This window comes from Aphelocoma coerulescens, chromosome 3 (assembly GCF_041296385.1).
Source record: "Aphelocoma coerulescens isolate FSJ_1873_10779 chromosome 3, UR_Acoe_1.0, whole genome shotgun sequence".
Taxonomy (NCBI): domain Eukaryota; kingdom Metazoa; phylum Chordata; class Aves; order Passeriformes; family Corvidae; genus Aphelocoma; species Aphelocoma coerulescens.
The window spans coordinates 94,770,311-94,790,257 of NC_091016.1; the positions used below are offsets into that span (position 1 = coordinate 94,770,311).

The 19,947-nt window shown below is 34.9% G+C and overlaps 1 protein-coding gene across 5 annotated transcripts in view; it reads right to left on the bottom strand.

Moving 5' to 3' along the window:
• The window catches only part of LOC138108531 (regulating synaptic membrane exocytosis protein 1-like), a 182,866-nt gene that overhangs the window by 86,642 nt on the left and 76,277 nt on the right, over nt 1–19,947 (bottom strand). For 3 of the 5 annotated variants that reach the window (XM_069011330.1, XM_069011329.1, XM_069011328.1), the window contains 4 exons: nt 15,047–15,136; nt 9,586–9,669; nt 5,509–5,586; nt 3,158–3,229 (listed from right to left, as the gene is read on the bottom strand). In XM_069011330.1, the coding sequence (XP_068867431.1) occupies nt 3,158–3,229; nt 5,509–5,586; nt 9,586–9,669; nt 15,047–15,136 (324 nt within the window). The remainder of the gene's footprint in view (nt 1–3,157; nt 3,230–5,508; nt 5,587–9,585; nt 9,670–15,046; nt 15,137–19,947) is intronic. The other 2 variants (XM_069011331.1, XM_069011333.1) reach the window with 2 other exon arrangements.

The window sequence follows — 19,947 nt, forward strand, 5'->3', positions numbered from 1 at the left end:
TTCACACACCCAGCACAACTCCCCCACAAGATATGGTCAAAGTATCCAAGGAACTGCCTGTTTTATATGACTATCATACACTAAGAACTAATCCTAAAAAAGCCCCTATATATGAAATAACACAAGGATGCCTACCAAGGGTAACAAACAGGTTTGGATTCGAAACCATTTCATCAGTAACAGTTCCTGTGGAAGAACAGTCACAATGCAAAAAAAATCAAGGTTCTCTTGCTTGAGCTTGTATTCTCTCTCTTAAATGCTAACATTTCTTAAGCTGAACTCCTGGCTTGCCCTAGTGATAACCATAACATTCTTGCAGATACTGAATTTCCTGATTCTGAAACATGCTCACAATAACAAAGATGACCTGACTTCTGAAAATGTCTGTTTCTCCATGCTGACTGCAAAAGTAAACCATGCCAACTATTGCACATAACCAGGTTTTAAGCATCTATCAGATGTCTGAACATCGTAACATCCATAAGGTAAATACGGACCCCACTCTGTGCCAGAAAGTTCTTGTTTGTTTTTACTATGGATAAATACATCAATCTAACAAAGCCATCATGTTCTCTGTTCTGACTTATTTCCTTTTAGAAGCTAAATATCCAGGAATTTATCTGAGAGCCCAGTGAAACACTAGAAGTCCGTCCTGCCATTACAGAACAGGACAGGACTTACCTGCAACTCTGAAATTTATCTCCTTCTCCAGTAATACTCTTTTTACAGATATGTCCCCTTCCAAGAGAAAGATAGAGGATCTGCTTAACTCAAATGAAGACAAATCAGGCTTAAGATTTGTGTTAGCTGGGGTATTACAATGAGATGAATATGCTTCTTGGGGTGCAAATAAAAAGAGAGATAAAAGGCAATTGAAGTACAACTAGAATGGAATTAAGGAATTGCTGTCCTAGAAGAAAGATCTGTTGCTTGCAGGAAGAAGCCTGCAAATGGCTGATCAGGAGAATGAGGCAAAAAGAAACAAGGAACAAGTATGGAAGACAAAAGCTAGCGAGAAAATGAGACAGAAGTTAGATAAGAAGTAGATAGAGAAGAGGAATCTGGGAAAAAAATGATACCTGATGAGCAGTGAGACTGCAATGAGCATGTACATGTGTATCTCATTTCCTGGTTTCTCACAGAGGAAGGTGACACTGCAAGCAGCAAACCTATTAATTCAGCTGGCAGTGGCCTACAGGGGAATCCTACAGGTTCCAGCTCTGCCAGCACACAAGAAAACTCAAATTCCTTTCCCTTCAGACTGATGCCTCAGCAGCATTCTGCCACCTAAGAAACTATAAAGAAAAACTAAGAATAAGAGAGGGTCATCAATTCAGCTCACCCCTGGCACAGTGTCCTATGCCAAATATAGAAAGTACAGTTAAAGACTGTATGTATCCTAAAATATGACAGGTAATGTCACATCTGGCATTTCTAGGGTGATCAGTTAGGACTGAAAGAAAACATTTTAGGATTGGGATGAACCAATTTTTGCTCATTCATACAAGAGCAGAAAATTATTTTTGTGTAATCAATTTTACTCCTTCAGAACAGTTTATTGAGTCCTATCTAGAAGGCTTATCTCATTAAATTAAGAGAACTTTTAGGCTTTATAAACTATCCTGAAAAGGCTGGCTTTTCCCCTTTTATGTATATTTCCCAAGCTATCACAACACATAGAAAACTTAATCTTACGTGGCATGTTGAAATGCTTTATAGAGAAACTGACAGCATACTGATAGGTTATTCCAGTAATCTGCTTAACTACTAGTAGGATTTGCAAATGGAAAAATAAAGATCAATTGTAAGACAAAAATGGATTTTTGAAGAAATAGTCTCAAGTTATATTTTAAGGGAAAATGCGCTGCCTGTCTTTTTATCAAAACTTTCTGGCACTAGTGCAATATTACATCTATGACAGAATACTGAGCTACAGCATTCAGACTTATTTAGACATTTTTGTCTCACATCTAATACTAGTGAATCATTTCATGGAAACAGAAGCCTACAACATGTGCCATGGAGAAGTAAAAAGAAGCAGTACAATTCATGTTTCCTTTTGCTCTTGCTCACTGGGTTCATTGCTGAATTATCAAGAGCCACATCCCTTGGACATCAGTTACTCTTCAGAAGTCAGAAAAACAGGGGGAAAAAAAGGGTTTTAGTAATCTCCATGGCACAACAGTCCCTGATTCAATCACAGCAAGGATTTCAGTCATCATTTAGGTAATCCCTCTGACTTAAATTGAAAAACCACCTGGGTTGTTGTGACAACAGAATCATCTGACTCAAGGAAAATGTAAGCATTGCTTTTGGATCAGGAACTATAATGTGGGACTGCAAGCAGTAAAACTAAAAAAAAGCTCTGAAGTTTTGCTACAGAATGTGCATTTTCATTGAAAACAGAGATATCTGTGTTGTTCATGGAAGTTTTTAAGCTCTCACAATGTAAACAGATGTACATTTCATCTCTGCTAATCAAAATAACATGAACTTATTTCTAACAAAGACAGGATCTCATCGCTCCTCACTGATCTTATTTCAGTCTATATAAAGGGTTTAAAACTTAACTAGATGTACTTATTATTCAGTATATATTTTTATTTTTTCATTTTTTCTTAAGAATTTGAATATGTAACCCCATATTACTGTAGCATCAAAGCTAAAAGATATAATGACAATACAAATTCAGAAAAATTCAATTAATACAAAAAAGTTGCAGTCTTTATTTTATGCTATGATAGATTTAAATGTGCAACTTAAATTTTTTCTATTTTAAAGTGAAATTCATTTGATCAGAGACATTTTGAATTATTAATTTATTATAGTTATCTATCTATTTATATAATCCATTATTTTTTCATCCTCAAAGTTAATGTAAAATATGGATTTTTTGAAAAAAAATGAGTGTTAAAGTAAGGACTTCTAGTCTTTGCCATTGAGCTTATCTGCAATAATGGAGAATGCCAGAAAAATTCCGTATGTATGGAACACAGTGTTAATAAGACAGATACAAAATACATAATACTCTTAATTATGACAATACAGCTTTTGATACTGTCATAAATGTTCTAAAAAAGTCTTATTAGAGGTATATTACAAAAACTGGAATCAGACTGAAAATAAGAGATGTTTACACATCAATCAACACTCCTACCTTTCCGTTTCAGCTGCAGGGCCTTTCCTAGTTTGTTTTTGGCTGCTATATCTTTCCACTTTTCTGGACTGCCTGCGAAATGACATGTCAGAAAGGAAATAAACAAAGAAGAAAAAGAATACAGAAATATGAAGATTATTTATTCATGTATTATAAAGGTAGTAAAAGAAACGGTTGACAGATGAGAAAGTGACAACTATCACCATTAACAGGCTGGTGAAGTCGAGGTTTAAGAGACATTGCATTAATTAGGTTTGATTGAGGCTCCTGGTGTGAAACTTATGAGGTACCAATGCAGGGAAGAAAACATTAATCCTGACTGAGCCTGCAACTAGTTTCCACTTCACAGCCTGTATTTGACTAGAAAAAATGACTCCTCATAGGCCTTTAAGTCATCTCTTAACAGCATGAGAAACAAGTTCAGAGTAGACAGCAGGAAAAAAACCTTGCAGAAAGAACCAGAAAATACTGTTTGAAGGTTTAAATGGATTTAAAAATCACTTTTAAATCTAAATTTCAAAAGCAAAACAAATACTGCATCATATCAGATTTTAAAAAGGCTGTCACTGTATTAATAAAAACTTTTTTTTTCAAAAATCTCATTCTGTTACCTTTTAAAGTTTTTAGAAACAGATTAAACCAATGCTATCTTTCTCCTAGTCAATATAAGTAAGTTAGAAATTATTTCACTCCTTCACTCCTTTCCTACACAAATCTTTTACAGAATTCATCTGACATTTGGATAGTGAGGTACTAGTTACCTCAGACAATCTAAGCACTCAGATATTAAATAAGAACAGTGAAGAGTAATAGGAGTATATACGTGTAAGAACAAAGGTAAAGCCACATTTCACCATTATTGCCCAAGACTATAAATATAAGTAAATCTCTGCAAGTAGTGTGTTCCAAAATTTTCTGTACTATCCATAGCAATATTAGCTTTACAAATTAGGATTTACTACTTTAAACCTCAGAAAACCATCAATATGTATTATCTTTTCAGAAGAAAAAGTGCATACAGGAGTGGTAAAACCAGGGAGTGATGATTATTCATTCCTAGACCAGAAATGCTGAAAAATTTTAATACATGCAAGATCTTGCAATGATACAATCAATGACATATATTAGCCTATATAAGAATTACTATGGGCAAAACAGAGAGATAAAAATAATATTTAAAATAATATTTTTTTCCTTTTAAACCTTTGTGGTTATAAAGGGTAATCCAGTGCCTGAACCAGAAGAGACATAAACAGCTGTGACACCAAGTTATACCCAAAGAACATAATCACAGTGGATTTTCATTACTTTTACCCACTGCAATATTAGATGAGAATTATATCGTGATGCAGAAGATTCCACAACAAAGAAAACACTGCAGCAAAATACAAAATGCTTTCTGCATAGCAGAGGTCATTACCTGATGCTTTCTGGATTTTAAAAAATATATCACAAACATTGTGCTGTCAGATTAAAAACTGAAATCCTTTTTGTCCTCAAGCTATTTTTTCAGATTTATTTTTTGTATAATCTCATTATTTTTCAATATTTTTCCTTTACCAGGACAAATATAAAGTGGATACAGAGGAAAATGCACATATTAAACGCTGCAGTTTTACTTAAAACCAACAGTTAGCAAAGTATTTAAAGTTATGGCTAGATCCACTGTATGCAGCAGCATTACCATTCAAACTATGTCACCCTCTTCATTTTCTGTTTAGTTGGTTCTGTTTGGGGCTTATTTTTCTCTTAAACCTTAAGTTGCTTGCCTAGATTGTGACATTGCAGACAATGGAGGAAGAGAGCATGCAGTGAGTGGTTTTACTAGGATAGAAAAGCTAAGAGCAGGACGTGCTTTGCTGTGACAAGTAACAAAGTAATACACAGCACTAATGACCTGAGTACACTTATTTCTCTGCTCTCAGGGCTGCCCTTGAGAGAGAGAAATTATTTTAAATCAGCTTCCTTTCTGTTTCCTCCCTCTGGCTAAGATGATGCTGTATACATTTCCAATTAGCTCAACAGCCTCCTGCAGCACTGGAGTCCTGGCTCAGCTTGAACACACAGGGCATTGGCAGGTGTGCATTTACAGGGAGCTGTCCTTTCCTGCTCATGTGCAGTGGACAAAGAGTGCACTCACATCATACTCCAATTTACCTCCTAAATGTACTTCTTTGGAGAAAAAAAATACTTTCCATGAATGATACATGCATATATGTGCTTGCACATAAAACCAGAAAAAAAAAAAAAAAAAAAAAAAAGTGTGGGAAAGCATGTAGAGCATATGAAGAATATACACTATAACCAATATCTCATTTACTTTGATCTATGATTTGAGTAAATAAGGATACCTCTGTGCTGCTCCAGGTTTAGCACTTAGGTGGTCTACACTGTCCTGTTTTGGAATGCAAGACTCCAGCGTCCTTGTTCTTCATAATATTTGGAAACATGGATGTGAATTTGGACGGAATGAGCAGAAACAGAGAGATGGTCACATGCAGTGAAGGTGGAGACATGCAGTCAAATAGATAAACAAAAAGCATTAAGTCACTATCTATTGAAAACAGCTGTATTTCTCATTTTCCTCTTCCAAACACTATAAAAGTTTAGATGTAATAACAGTCTAAAATGTAATGAAGTATAGAATGAAAGCCACAACTGTATTTTTAAAAACCGTTATACTCTACACTCTGAATGGCACCACTGTTATTAATAGGTGCTATCATCCTTCTTGAGAATTAATCTTGAGAATAAAGAACACAGTTATTGTCCATTTGATTTATATATAAACATACAAAAGACCTTTTTGCTTAAGATGCTTATTTTGTCATTATATTATGAAATTCTCCTGAAAACGCAAGTAAATTTCCTAATTTCATGTATTTTGATAAAAACTTCATATTCTATTGCCACACAGTCTGCTACAGTAATAATTAACAATAATTCAAGAGCAAAGTGGAATAAATTCCTCAGATTTTTTTTTTTTTATAAAAACCGCATGGGAATATTTCTGAACATCTTTCGTATTCTTATTTCTGTTGAAGCTGCAGAATTTATTTACAGCTTTCAATCTGGCAAAAATATTATTACCCTGTTGGTTTATTATTTGTTTTTAATGAAATATATTATAAGCTCTATCAATGAAAGATTTTTTTTTTTTTTTCAAATACCAAATTTGGATTTTAATGAGAAAACTCAGTAAAATTTATGGTCCACTAATAATATAAGTTATGTAATATATTTGCATCTATACCTCCATTATAGTCAGGGAATGCTAAAATTTCTCTTTAAGATCATAAATCTTCCAACTGTCACACCAAATCATTGAATAATATGTATCATATATAGACAGGCACTATATATTATTTTATATACAGACAAGCTATTTACCATTCATGTTCCAAAGCTATGTGCCTCAGTATACTTAACAGTTGTGTGTAAACAAATCTACACAAGAAATATGACACTATTTCTACCAAAATTAAAAATCACTACTTCTGAAGTGACAACATAACATTTTGTCAGTGTCCAATATTTTTAAATGATTTATTACTGGCTTGTACAAGAGTCCTCAGTGGTTTGCAGTGAGTGTTACTTTATGTAGCCTTAAAGCCACCAAGAATGTAATGTTCAATACTTCCTGACTTTTACTGAACTTTTCTTAAAGGCTGGATCTGCACCGTACCTGAAAGTACCAGGAGGGCACTTGCTCTGCAGCTGGCTTCAGGTGACTGGGACTAGCATTCTTACAGATGCATACCTGACTGACAAAAGCTACTTCTCTTAACTGAAAATGTATGAGAATTCATTTTTTAAAAGGATTATTTTATCCAGTCTTGGTTATATGCTAATATTACATGCAGACTTCTCCAAAAGAACAGTCTGAATAAAATTTCCACCTACCATTAAATGCTCAGATTTCATTCACCTTGTTTTTCTCATCATTTACAATTTCACAGCTCCCTGGATACCCATCTGTCTACACTGTAGACATTAGACATTTAGACTTTCTAATTTCTAATAGAAAAACCCAAAAAACTTTCAAGCAGTGAAGCTCTCAAATTCAAAAGAAAAACTATCCTTAAAAATATCTCATAGAAATACATGATACTACCCAAACATTTGCAAATTTTTAACTGTGAAATAATACATAACTCATGTCTTCATCTCATCAACGTTATCAAGGAGTCACTTCCTCCTGACATGGCAAGTGAACGAATTCCAGAAGAACAATCTTGCCAAAACTTTTATTAAAATTTATGTTAATAACCATTCAAAATAAATAAAATGTTGCAAAAAATTAATTTATCAAAGCTATAAATAATGCATGCCATAGATTTAAGAAATTTGTTCAGAAATAGATCTTGATTGCACTCTATATGCAAATTGGACCCATTTGTAAAATAAATCAGTGGTGTACTCAAATGAAGAGTAAGATGAAGTCTGCCAAAGTCAATTAATCTGTGAAATATTATTCAAAAGCTGTGATGAGCAGTTAGTTAGTTATCCCTGCTGATCCATCAGCCATTCCCCAACAGCCACTATTTCAGTTGTCAAATTGATACAAGCTTATCTTAAAAAAACATTAATTATTGAACTGAGTAGTATTGGCCCACTGCAATAAACATGTGAATTAATCAGAACAAATGTAAACTTACAGAGTAGAAAACAAAGATAAAGCACCTTTGATTCCCTCACTGATATTCTCTCTACAGACATGCAATGCAAAGAGCTCAATGTTCTCAGAACTCTTCAATGTAGGAGAAAACTCCTGGAGGCTGGTAGGCTGCAAACACCCATCAGCATGGAGGTTAGCTTCAATTCCTTCTGCATTCATCAGTGACTGACTGCTCCTCACAGGATTTTGGTGACCAGACTGCATGCAAGACTTACAAGAAGGCACCGATTTCACACAGAAAATTAGACTGATGTTTATCCACCTCAAAAACTTTCCCATATCAGGTTCCATATCCTACAGATGCTTCACTGGAAAATGTTTGCTGGTGAGTATTAGATGCTTTCAGCCTTTCTCCACAAAATTTCAGCTGACGTAAAAAGGCTTACTATTTGGCATTGGGAATGGTAGTATTTAGATGAAAACCTCAGTTCACTGATTTTTTCAAGTCTGATACTCTAAAGTCAAAGGTAATCTTTCCATTGACCCAGAAAATGAGAACTAAATTACTTAAAAATGCCTAAAAGACATAAAGTACATTTGTAAACTATTAACAGCTGTCCCATCCAAGGGATGTGTTGGCGAAATTTCTAGAAATGCAGTATCTCTAATGGAGGACAGCTTTGAAATAATGTTTCACAAATTTAATTTTTTAACTTACAATGCTGTCTAACTCAAATTAAAAAGAAATGCTACCCAAACACAGTTACACTCTTCCCACCTTGTATGAGTGGAATACATCCAGTAGCAAGCAAACTAGATAAATCACAGTAAAAATATCAGTACTGTGGGTAGACATTACCAGAAGGTAAGCACTGGCACCACTGGTATATCAGTCTTACAGTTTTAAGAGCAACTTCTTAAGTTCATGTACAGATTATTTACATTAACCTGTGTTACTTACATTATCTGTATCCTGTCACTTACTGTAATACAAAATACTGAAAGAAAAATTTTGAATTTGCATTCAAATATAAATTACAATGGCTGCTTAAAATAAACCCAGATCTATCTGGAAAAAAAATAACAACAAAAAAAAAAAAAAAAAAAAAAAAAATCACTACTGCCAAAGCAATGGGATACCAAAACTCAGGTGATTAGAAAGCTCATGAGAAGTAAAAAACAAAGGTGCTTCTATTAATCATAGGTGACATTCAGCATAAAAATTTATTTAGAACCCTGATGTTCTTAATCAAAACCTACCTTATTAGGAAAACCTGCTCCATGGAGGCCATCCTGATTTGGACAGAATTTACAAACAGTGCCAATTTTTACAGACATCAACTAGAAAGACCTCCAACATATCAGCCTGTGGGGTTTTTTCCCATTAGGAACAGTTTGTTAAAAAACAAAAAACCAAAACCAATGAAAATAAACATGTATACAAGAATATGCTCTACAACAAGTATTTATCACATTATAAAGCACCACGGTGAAAGCACCACCACCATTTACAAAAGCAGGTAAAAACAGACTAAAGAACATTAACACAGATGATGTTCTGTTGTATCAGACATCATATTTCATGTCTTGTGACTATTCAGACAAACAGAAAACTTGAAAAGATGGTCATTCTTCAGTGCTTTATAACAGTTCAACAAAACGCAGAGATGATATCTAAACTGCTGTTTTATTTTGGGCTTCTGGAGGTTGTAAGTGTCAACATACAGGCACGCTTCTAAATTTCAGTGTACTCCTCTGAGAGTGCAAGATGCAGTAAGCCATTTTTCAACTGGGAGGAGTTGACTAGTACCTGTCATCCTCCGGAGATGCATGCTGGATATGAATCCTGGGACTAGTAGGTCGTCTCCTCTCTAGGGAGGGGGACCATCTACCCCTGTTTGCCCGTTCAATAAAACAGGAAAAAAATACGATATTTAGTTCGTGATAAAATTAAATATATGGGATTAGGGACTGGAAAAATACCCCAAAAAGTAATGAAAGTGTGTAATTTAATTGTTTTTTCTAACAGCTTTCTAATACCCAAGTATACTTTACTTAAGGCTGCTTAATGTAGAAACTTCACATCTGAAACGAAGAGGTGCCCAAAGATGCAGAATTTAGACAAATATAAATCTTCTATACGGTGTACCATCAAGTTTTCAAATATTTTCAATTGCTGAACTACCTAAAAGCCTATCATTTGTGTAGGAAGCTGCAATTCCAAATTATAAAAGACTTGCAAAGACCATAGAATGGTCATTATACTGGTATCTTGCTAATCCCATCTCTCCTAGCTCTTTGCATGGAAAAATGTAATCTCAGTAAAAATGTAGGGCTATTAATTGTAATAAAAATTTTAGGGCATAAAGTCACCCTTTCTGGAATGCAGTGAAAGAGTGTAGGTAAATTATTTTACTAAAACTAAGCTACACACATTCGTGTACAAGTACTGGGGTAATTTTTTATGATTTGAAAATAAATACTGAAAGCACGTGCAGCCAGCTTACTCTTCTGTTCATTTCTCTTTATCCCTGCAGTACATGTCAGTACACTATGTTATGCAATTAAATTTAACAAGAGGGATCTGAACTGAGAATGAAAACTGCTGTATTACATGATTTTTTTCTTGAAAAAGCTCATTCAATTTAGAATTATATACACTATAGACAGATGTTGCTTATTTTATTGGGATGTCATGTTTGTAATGCAGCAAGTGTATGTATAACAATTTACAATACCAAAATAAACTGATTTGTTGACAAATAGCAAAATGTTTACACAAACTCAGCACAAGTATTTAATACTTCCCTTTCTGAGGCATTCTTCCAGTCCATGTAAAAAGGAAAAGGGTTTGATTTATGGAACATGCAAATAACAAAGGTTTCCGGGACATGAGCATTATTTGAACAGTTAGGTAAGTGTTTCAGAAGTTTTAAGAGTAAATAGGTTGTTAGTAGTTAGTTTATTTTTCTCTCCAAAGCAATAGTTAAAGAAAATGTTAATGCATCAGTGCACTCAGTCAAAGCCCTTAATATGCTGATATCCACTACAGATATTAAAGAGCATTTGATAGAATTAACTAGGTAATTCAGTATGAATTTTCAGAACATGCTCCTTTTCATTGAATGTTGAATGACTGTGAGCCACAGTACTACACCAGCACATAACTACCTATTTCTTTATGTGGTTGGAAAGAACCAGAAAGACAGTATGTCACAGACCTAATTCAAACAGTTATTTCACTGTACATTATTTTAAATGGAAATGGGGATATTCAACGTAACTGTTAAAGGCATGCAATATAAAAATTAATATGAAATCAGGAAAAGCTTTAATTGGATCGACTTCCCTGTTACCTGTTTATGATTCGAAAACAGGTAACTGCTGAGCTTTGTCTCTTGTTCAGATAGTAGGGACCAGCTGATAGCAAACATCCTGTTTTGATTCCAACTGCAGTGAAGCACCTCAAAACAAATCTAACACAGCTGTGGGGCTGTATTTTGCCAGTATGCTGACCCTTGTACATGACCTAATCCCTGGGCTGTGCTCCTCAGTTTTATTTGCTCAGATCCCCACTAAGTGATGTCTCAGGCCAAAAGCATATGAGAGGTACCAATCAGTGCAACTGTTCTTGTGCTAACTGCTAATACATACAATAACTGCTTGCAACATCAGAAACTTAGAAGGTAAATAATAGCCACAGTACATATTATTAAGTGACTACCACTGGCTGAATCTTAAATCAGTCTGGGGAAGGCGCTATTATGATGAGAAACCATTGCTAAATCAGTTCAGAGTCTGTCCTTAAACCTCATGCCTAGGTGTTTTCCTGACTGGAGACTGGGTGTTGAAAATAAATTTCTCCATTCTAAAGAAATAGCACCCAATTTACAAGGAAAAAAGCAGAAATTTTGAGACACAGTGGAAAGGATAATAATGAAAAAACCCAAAGCCTAAGGAAGTAGTAGCAGGAAAAACACTTTCAATGACTGTAGAGGACATATTATAGACTTAAAGATGCCTTGCAGGTCATCAAAAGAACTTCAACCACACAATCATTTTGGAAAAAAAACAAATGAACAAAACAGCTTGGAATAAAGAGACAGTAGATGGTAGGAAGAGGAAAAAAAAAACCAGGAATAGTGCAACTGCATAGAGGTACTAGTAGGGGCGGGATATTTTTGAATGTCCTACAATATACTGTGCAAAACAGAAGTATACGAAGGATTAAACTCTGTACAAAAACAGTCTATTTAACAAAAAACTTTGTCAGGTCTGTGTCAAGGCAAGATCAGTTTGCCAGTCAAGTTATATGGACATTACTTGGTCAAATGATGGAACTCATAGGAGGAGAAAAGGAATTCTGTCCTCATTGTTGTTTTGATTCTGCTATAGTGAAACCATCAAGACTTTCATATCACAAATTCATATATACAGCTGAAAGTATTTTCCTGCTGGTATAAGCAAGTCAATAGAGGGACTTTTACTGGTAAAGCAGTGTTTTAAAAACCAGTAACTACTCTGACCATTCCAAATGACATGAATGACTTTGCATAAAGTTCAAGGATCAAAACTGTTTCCAGCAAATCAGTGACAGAGAGAAATCAGGCTCTACTGTTCATCTGTTATAACAATACCGTTTTGTTAAAAAGTGGTTCATTTTAGCTCTTGTTCTCAAATATAATCTAATTTTACCCTTTGAGTCAAAAGATTACGGGGAATAAGTAGAAATAATTTTCCATGGGTAGGTATATTCCTAATTTTGTTAAAGAAAATATACAAAGCCATATTCAGAAGTCTGTATTTAGAGGCATAAAAGTCTAGACTTTTAAATAAAATCTACAATGCTGTCATTCAGGAAGGGGAGAAGGAAGAAGAAACAACATGAAAACAACTAATAATGTCTTCAACATAAATGTCTCAAATATAATGGTAAAGTGCTGGAGATTGGACTTCACAAAACCTTAAGAGTGTTTCTATTTGATGGATCAATTCTACACCTGACAACTGTCTCATCTCCTCTAAGTCTCCAGTAACGAAGACAACCTTTTCCATATTGTCTATTACGGTGTTTCATTATAATTACTTTCAAAAGAGATTTCCTACTGCTTAAGGTGAACTTTTCTTACCATATCTTAAATCATTTGTTCTCATCTTGTCCAGCACAGAATCAAAATGCTTTCTATAGACCCTGAACTTAATTCTGTGTTCTTCAGACTAAAGACTTCTCTAGCATTACATGCAACTGATGACTAACCTCATGTTCAAGCGTAAGCACATTCCACATTCAACAGTGGAGAACTAAATAGTCTAAAATTCACTTCCCCCAAAACAAAAAGATTAATTTGGTGGGGTTTATATATTAAATATACCATCTTCCTCCAAAACTTGGGCTGAATAGGAAAAATCTTCTATGTCAGAAGAAAGGAAGAAAAATCCTCCGCCAAAGCCACATGTATCTTATCATTTTCAATGAAACTATCAAGAAAAAATTGAATATGAATTTCCTAAACAAGAGCTTTTCTGCTCTATGGAGGATCCCAAGTTAAAACCTCTTATTTAGGACTTCTAAAATCTAAGAAAAACTTTGATACTGATGGGCAATCTTTCTGGATCAGACACACTGATCATTTGGCAAAACCACATTTTTAGTACCAACAGAGGCCATTAATACTGACTAAACACTTTCCTTTGTGAGGAGCTCATGAAAAATGCTGCAGATTCCACACAGTGCCCAGCGGACAGAGATTGCTGGATGTGAATTCTAAAGACTTAATAGAACTAGTTAACAGCAGGACAGATTTCGTTTTTAGTGTAAGATTTTAACTAGATAGTTTACAATTACCAGTTACTGTTTCATTGAATATTCAGCTCGATGGGTGGCATCTTGAAATAGGTACAGAACACTCTGCTCACATTTATATGCAATTACCTTAAGTAACTGCTTGTAGATGAAGGCAGCTTTATACATGTACACACTCAATAATACAACGTTACAATATTTTTAAAAAAGATCTAGAAAAATATTTGTATTTTATTCTGAGTCAGCTGAATTTTTTTTTTTTTAATAATCATGTTCATATTATCTGTAATGTCTTGAGCTCAATCTTAAAAAGGAATAAACTACTGTAGATCCATCAGGGATACCTCAGCAGAACATTAGTCACTTCTCTGCAACAAGAGCATAACTTAAGAAGAGCACAGTTCCAACCAAGGAGCAGCAGGAAGTGGGGAGAAAGGAAAGGTAAATTATAAATAAAAAACTCAGGAGAAGCCCTATCTCAAAGAGGAAAGTGCATTCTTAGTGCCTTTCTTCACATGTCCTGTCCCACAATAAAGAAAATAATGCAACTGTCAACAACCACCACACTGTGTATTGACTGAAAAAACACTATTAACTTCCACACTAATTAAATATGTATTGCACAGACAAAATCATAATTCCATCCTGTTCCCACTCAAAGGGAGCCTATTATTGCCCTTAGTGAACCTAAAATCTCACTCTAAAGTGGTATCATTCTTAGCCAAAAACATGGGTAGTGATGAAAAGTTCTCTTGTGGAATCACCCTTATCAAATACACCAATAGTATTTGATTCTCCTAAAATTTTGAATCAAGTTATTGTAATAGTAAAAATACAGAAAGCATCCATAACATGCCTGCACAATGTATGGGACACAATAATATTTCATTTAACTTGTAAACATGTCTTCTTAAGACTTATGTGAACCTTAATGTAGTATCAGAGCAAAAAAAACTTAATGCAATGATCTGCCTTGCAAAAGCAGATGCAGCACATTAAAAAAAGCAATGATGTTTGGCTGTTTTGTAAAACGTATTATCAGTATTGATACAGTCCTGGTTTGAAATGTGAGAGTTTTGTTGTACTTTCTAATTTATGCCAACGCTTTATTAGCAGTCCACAGAACAAGCAAGAAACAGATGTAATGCTTTTTAGCAAATGATGATGAAGATTCACAACCAAGTGGTAGTTTCAAAATACTTAACACTGCAATGCTATTATCAGCATACTGAGGACTTTTGTAAACAATGAACATCAGCTTGAACTAAAACAAAGGAAGTAGCTAGTAGCAGTTATAAACTCCAACACACAATTTACATGACATACATGAATATAGGAGCAAAAATGTCTACAAATACCAAAGCAGACAAGAATGTACAAGAATGTAGAATACCCATATGAGGAAAAACAAAACTTATAAAGATCACCAGCACAGATGACAAGAAATTCATAAGTTTTTATTTTATACCTTTCTCGTTCTGGTGAATGCAAACTAGTATCTGGTCTCAAGCAGTTGGTACTAGCACTCCTAGCCCTGTCAAGGGAGGGCTGCAGTTCACTAGTGCCAGTGCATTGCATCCAATGGTAGAAGAGAAAGAAAAAGAAAACAAAGAAAGGAATACAATGTTAGATATTAACTCATAAAATAATGCTCTCTTTACAGAAAATGTAGAATCACAATGATTTAATTAAGGAAAACATAAAAGAGTTGACTGGATGATAGTGTCAAGATTTGTTTAGAAAATAAAAGCAAACGAAAGACTGCTAGAAATTTTTTGCAAATATTGTTGAAATGTTTAAAACTGAATGTGACAGAAGAGCATCCACTTGTAAGAAAAGTGGAATGAGAAATACCAAACAATAAAGTTATATCCTTATTAACAGCAGTAAATCTCAAGCCAACATAAAAGAATGTGATACACTATATGGCATGTGAAATCCCTCTACAGTGAAGCTCATTTATTCTGCAAATCCATATTAGATACGAAACAAGTGGGGGGGTTAATCCTCAGTGTCTTACCTAACCAGTAGGTCATCTCCAAATTTCAATATTCGTGAATTAAGGCAATCATGAAGGAGTGAAATATCCTGTCTAATCACAGATTTGGTCTTAGCACATGCAGGAAGAGTTGAGCTTTGTAAATTAAAATTATTTAAACAAAATTAAAATAAATTTAACATGCAACAGAAATCTCATACATAAAAGAATGTAATAAAGAAAAACATGCAACATATAATTTTAACAGTGAAGACAACAACTAATACAAAGTAGATTGGTTTGGGTTTTTTTGTAATACAGGTGTTAATTTAAACAATTGGATGAAGTTATTTTAGGATTTTATCTCTTATCTCTCAGTTACAAAAATGGATGAAACATTTTGTTGTTTTTTGTTCTTTAACAAGGGAAGTCTATTTTTTTAAAAAGAAGCTAACTACTTAAAGGGGACTCTAAACACTCCTTACCTGTATAGGTTCCAGTGAGTACCATTTTCTAGTAAAGGCATCTTGGGTGGTAATGTTTTATAGTGCCTAACCAAACTTCTTGAATGTGGTGGGTCAGAAAAGAACACAGAAAAAAACAAAAACATGCCAGAAATAAAAAGACAGATAAAGGCAAGCCAAGAACGACCAGAACATAAAACAAATGCATAATGTTCTATTACACTGTATAGCTGTAGATTTCTCAATATATCTGACAGCTATTTGGGGGACAAATTTTGTATTTACACTTTTCTTTAAAAAGTGCATGAACTTATGGCAATACTAGTACAGCTCAGATGTTTTCTTGAAATGGAAGTAATACATATTCCATTTATGGACACTTTTAATTAAAATATACAGACTGTTTTGAAGGATTAAGTTGATACTAAATTTGCTCTTTATTTCTCTTAGGGATGCCTTACTTAGACCTGCAGAAATTTTAACCTCTTACAGCAGCTAAGCATGAAAATCTTGCTAAAACAGGGATATATAGTATCACAAATTTTATTACAGATGTATTAGCAACTGGCTTTTTTGAACGGGGAAGTCTTTTGAAATTGGCGTATTGGCTTCAAAACTTAACAGTAATTAAATGTTATTAATAATAAGCTAATTAAAAATCTTAGGAGAAGTATTACATCAGCCAGATCAGCAGCACTAAGGTGTTACTTGACAGCTACCTAATATCATCATAGATTTTACAGAAGAAAGTGTTTATTTTATCAGCCAGCTCTACCCAATGAACAAGGGAGAAATTTAAAGGCAGACAGTGGCTGCTGAATGGGAATTATGGCCATTATATGGTTAGGGGTTAATAATAATGTTCTAACAATTTTCCACATACCCTACTAGGACACAGCTATGGAACTATTAGGAGAAGAACCAGCAGGCCTGAGGATTTTGCAGCATCAAGAACAGTTTGTCCTGATAGGACATTCTGATTCCTGTTAAGCCTTGCACCTAAACACAGCAGGATCAACATTACAAACCTGACTGTGTCACAGACATGACTCAACTCTCTGCCTGGAAATATTAGTGTTTGTAAAACCCTGAGGGATTTAACAGGGGAGCTCTGATCCCTCTTGTACAGGTTTAGTGGTCACCCCTGGTGACTTCTCTATCAGAGGTCACTGTAACGTTTCAAAGGAGGAATAAAGGAATGGTTGTCATCAGGCCAATTCTGGCACATGAGCAGGTATTACCAATCAAAGTAAGGGTAATCTAAGACATGGAATGTGACAACTCATGGTCTATAGCCCAGGCACACACCTTTCCACTGTTTCTGCTATTAGTCAATAGCTGTATACAGAGGGACAGGATGGATAGCTAGGACTAATATTCCAAACTGGTGCATTAAACTCACCATATATCTTAACTTTGTAGCTTGGACTACATAATTTCTTTCATTTAATATGAAACCATTAACATTTCTTTCCCATTTTAAGCTGAAGCTGTCTCAACAACTAATTAAAACATTGTTCAGCAAGCTGTCTAAAAAACAAGGATAAAGCCTTATAAAGTTTCTAACACAAATAAATATCAGGCCACTAGAAATAAGAAAGGAAAAAAAGTGGCAAATAACAAATTTTTGTTGAAACTGTTTTCGAAACTCTTCTGTCAAGAATGGATATTGGGGTATTATTTGGAATTAGGGTGTGTGGGATATGCCCAGCCCTTGCCCTGGAGGGATCTCTGCTGAGACAAGAGATTTTGCAATCGCCCAGCAGGACTCCCTGAAAAGGCAGCCACTTCTGGGGTCATGGCGAGGAAAAGTGGACCCACAATCCTTTGAGAGACACTATGCAGATCTTTCTGTAACCCATTGGTCTGTCCCAGACCCTCTGTAACCCATTGGTCCCCCACTGATCCCCTGTATCCCTATAAAAGGAAGTCCCCTGGCTCTGTGGGAGAGAGAGCTCGTCCCTGGCTTTCCCCTTCGCCGGAGGGAACCAACAATAAAGCTGCCTCTGTGCGGAACCAGCCACACGGGCCTTCTCGTCTCTCTCTGGTCTGGCTTGGCCTGGAGGATGCCCTGCAGAGCTGAGCTGGAATCACGAGCTGATAATCACTAAAGAGCTGATAGCCTCTGCACGGGCCCTCCTGCCAGCAGCTGAGAGGAAGACACTGGGCCTCGGGAAGGCGATCCGTTTCGGGACCATCTCTCCGGACCGGTCACCTCTTCCTGGGTCAGAGCCACGGACCCCCCAACCAGCTGAAATAAGGGTGTATAAGCCTCAGAGTTAAATTTAGAAGAATCAGTCTATTGTCATCTATTGCTTTTACATCACCTTCAATAAATTATTTTAAGTACCATCCTGTTTTATAGTATACCATTACTATTACTTTTAAACGGACAATTTTTTGGGTTTTTTGAATCATAAAAATAGAATAAATGGAATAAAGAAAAAGGCAAGAAAGGGCTGTATGCTCTGAATTCAGTGTAGCTCTGACCTAACTCTATTGCTGTCCATGCACAACTTTTTGCTGTGACCAGACTGGTTTAGCAGACTGTAAAACCATTGGAAAGCTAATGGCTGGGCAAAGTGCTCCAAAAGTTTACAATACAGTATTTACTTCATTAATTGAGACTTTAAGCAACAACACTGAAAAATTAAAATGACAATTATAATCATTAAGAGGAGAAAGCACAGGGCTGGGGGCAGGAAGAGGGTAAAGCTACAGAAGATGCAGAAGAAAGGACAAACAAAGGAGGCAGGAAATATTGCTATTATCTGACAATAAAAAGACATAAAATAACAAAAAGTTAAATAAATTATTAAACCCTAAAACCTAAAATCTTGAGGAAAAAGATTTTTAGCTGAAATATGAGAATGAAAATATTTCTAGTGATAATAAAAACTTAATTTAACAGCTTCACTGATGCAGATTTTTTTGAAGGCTTACATGTTTATTTTATTTATTTATTTTAGTTTTATACTATTGTGCTTTATAATAGAACCCTGTCACAGCATTTAAAATACTGTTTCAAAGTTGATGATGAAAATTAAAGCAAGCCAAGGCATTTAAAAAAATGAACAGTACTTTGTAAGAAGAAATCCTACATTAAGTAAATGAATAATGGCAGTAGACAGCATGGCTTAACATTTGATGCTTTTAAACATACAGCACTGACACAAAGCTCTTATCAACACCCAGATCCAGAAGGGACAAATGGATAAGTACCTGGTTGAAGTAGCTGAATGGTTAACTACTTCAACCTACATTTTTACCTATTGTAAGTGAAACATACTCTACACAATCAGTCACGGGTTTTTAACAAGGTTAACAGACATGGTGAAAACAAAGGTGGGGGAGCAGACTTTGATTTTTTAGATAAAGATATTTCAGTCCCATTTAGTTTCACAACACTGGAAAATGGTAAGACAGGGAGCTCCAAGCTTTGGAACAAGAGATTAATGAAGACTAAAGATAGGCCAAAACTACAAAGTTTACATGTGGATCCAATTTATTGAACAATTTTTAGATGCAAAAGCAAGTAATACAAAACTCCTCAAATCTGGGCCTTCCAGGAAGCCTTTGTAAATAAGTATTTATTCCTCTGCATGTGACTAAATCAGCATGAGATTAGGTGTCACAGCCAGCAAAGATTGTTTAATTGTGCATGGCTGTTATATAAACAAAAAAATGCAAATAAAAGAAAACTAAAATCAACTAAAAGAAAAATAAAATCAACTAAAAAACCAAAGTTTGAAATTTTAACAACGCTGTCATGCATTGTGACTTTTGTGACTAGACAGAAAATCTACCACAAAATACAACTGCAAAACCAAAGATTCTTCAGCTCCTTTAATCCTTACTACTGAGGTTCACAAACATATATACACATCTCAGTCTGAATTAAAACAAGCAAAAAAAGAACAACTGACA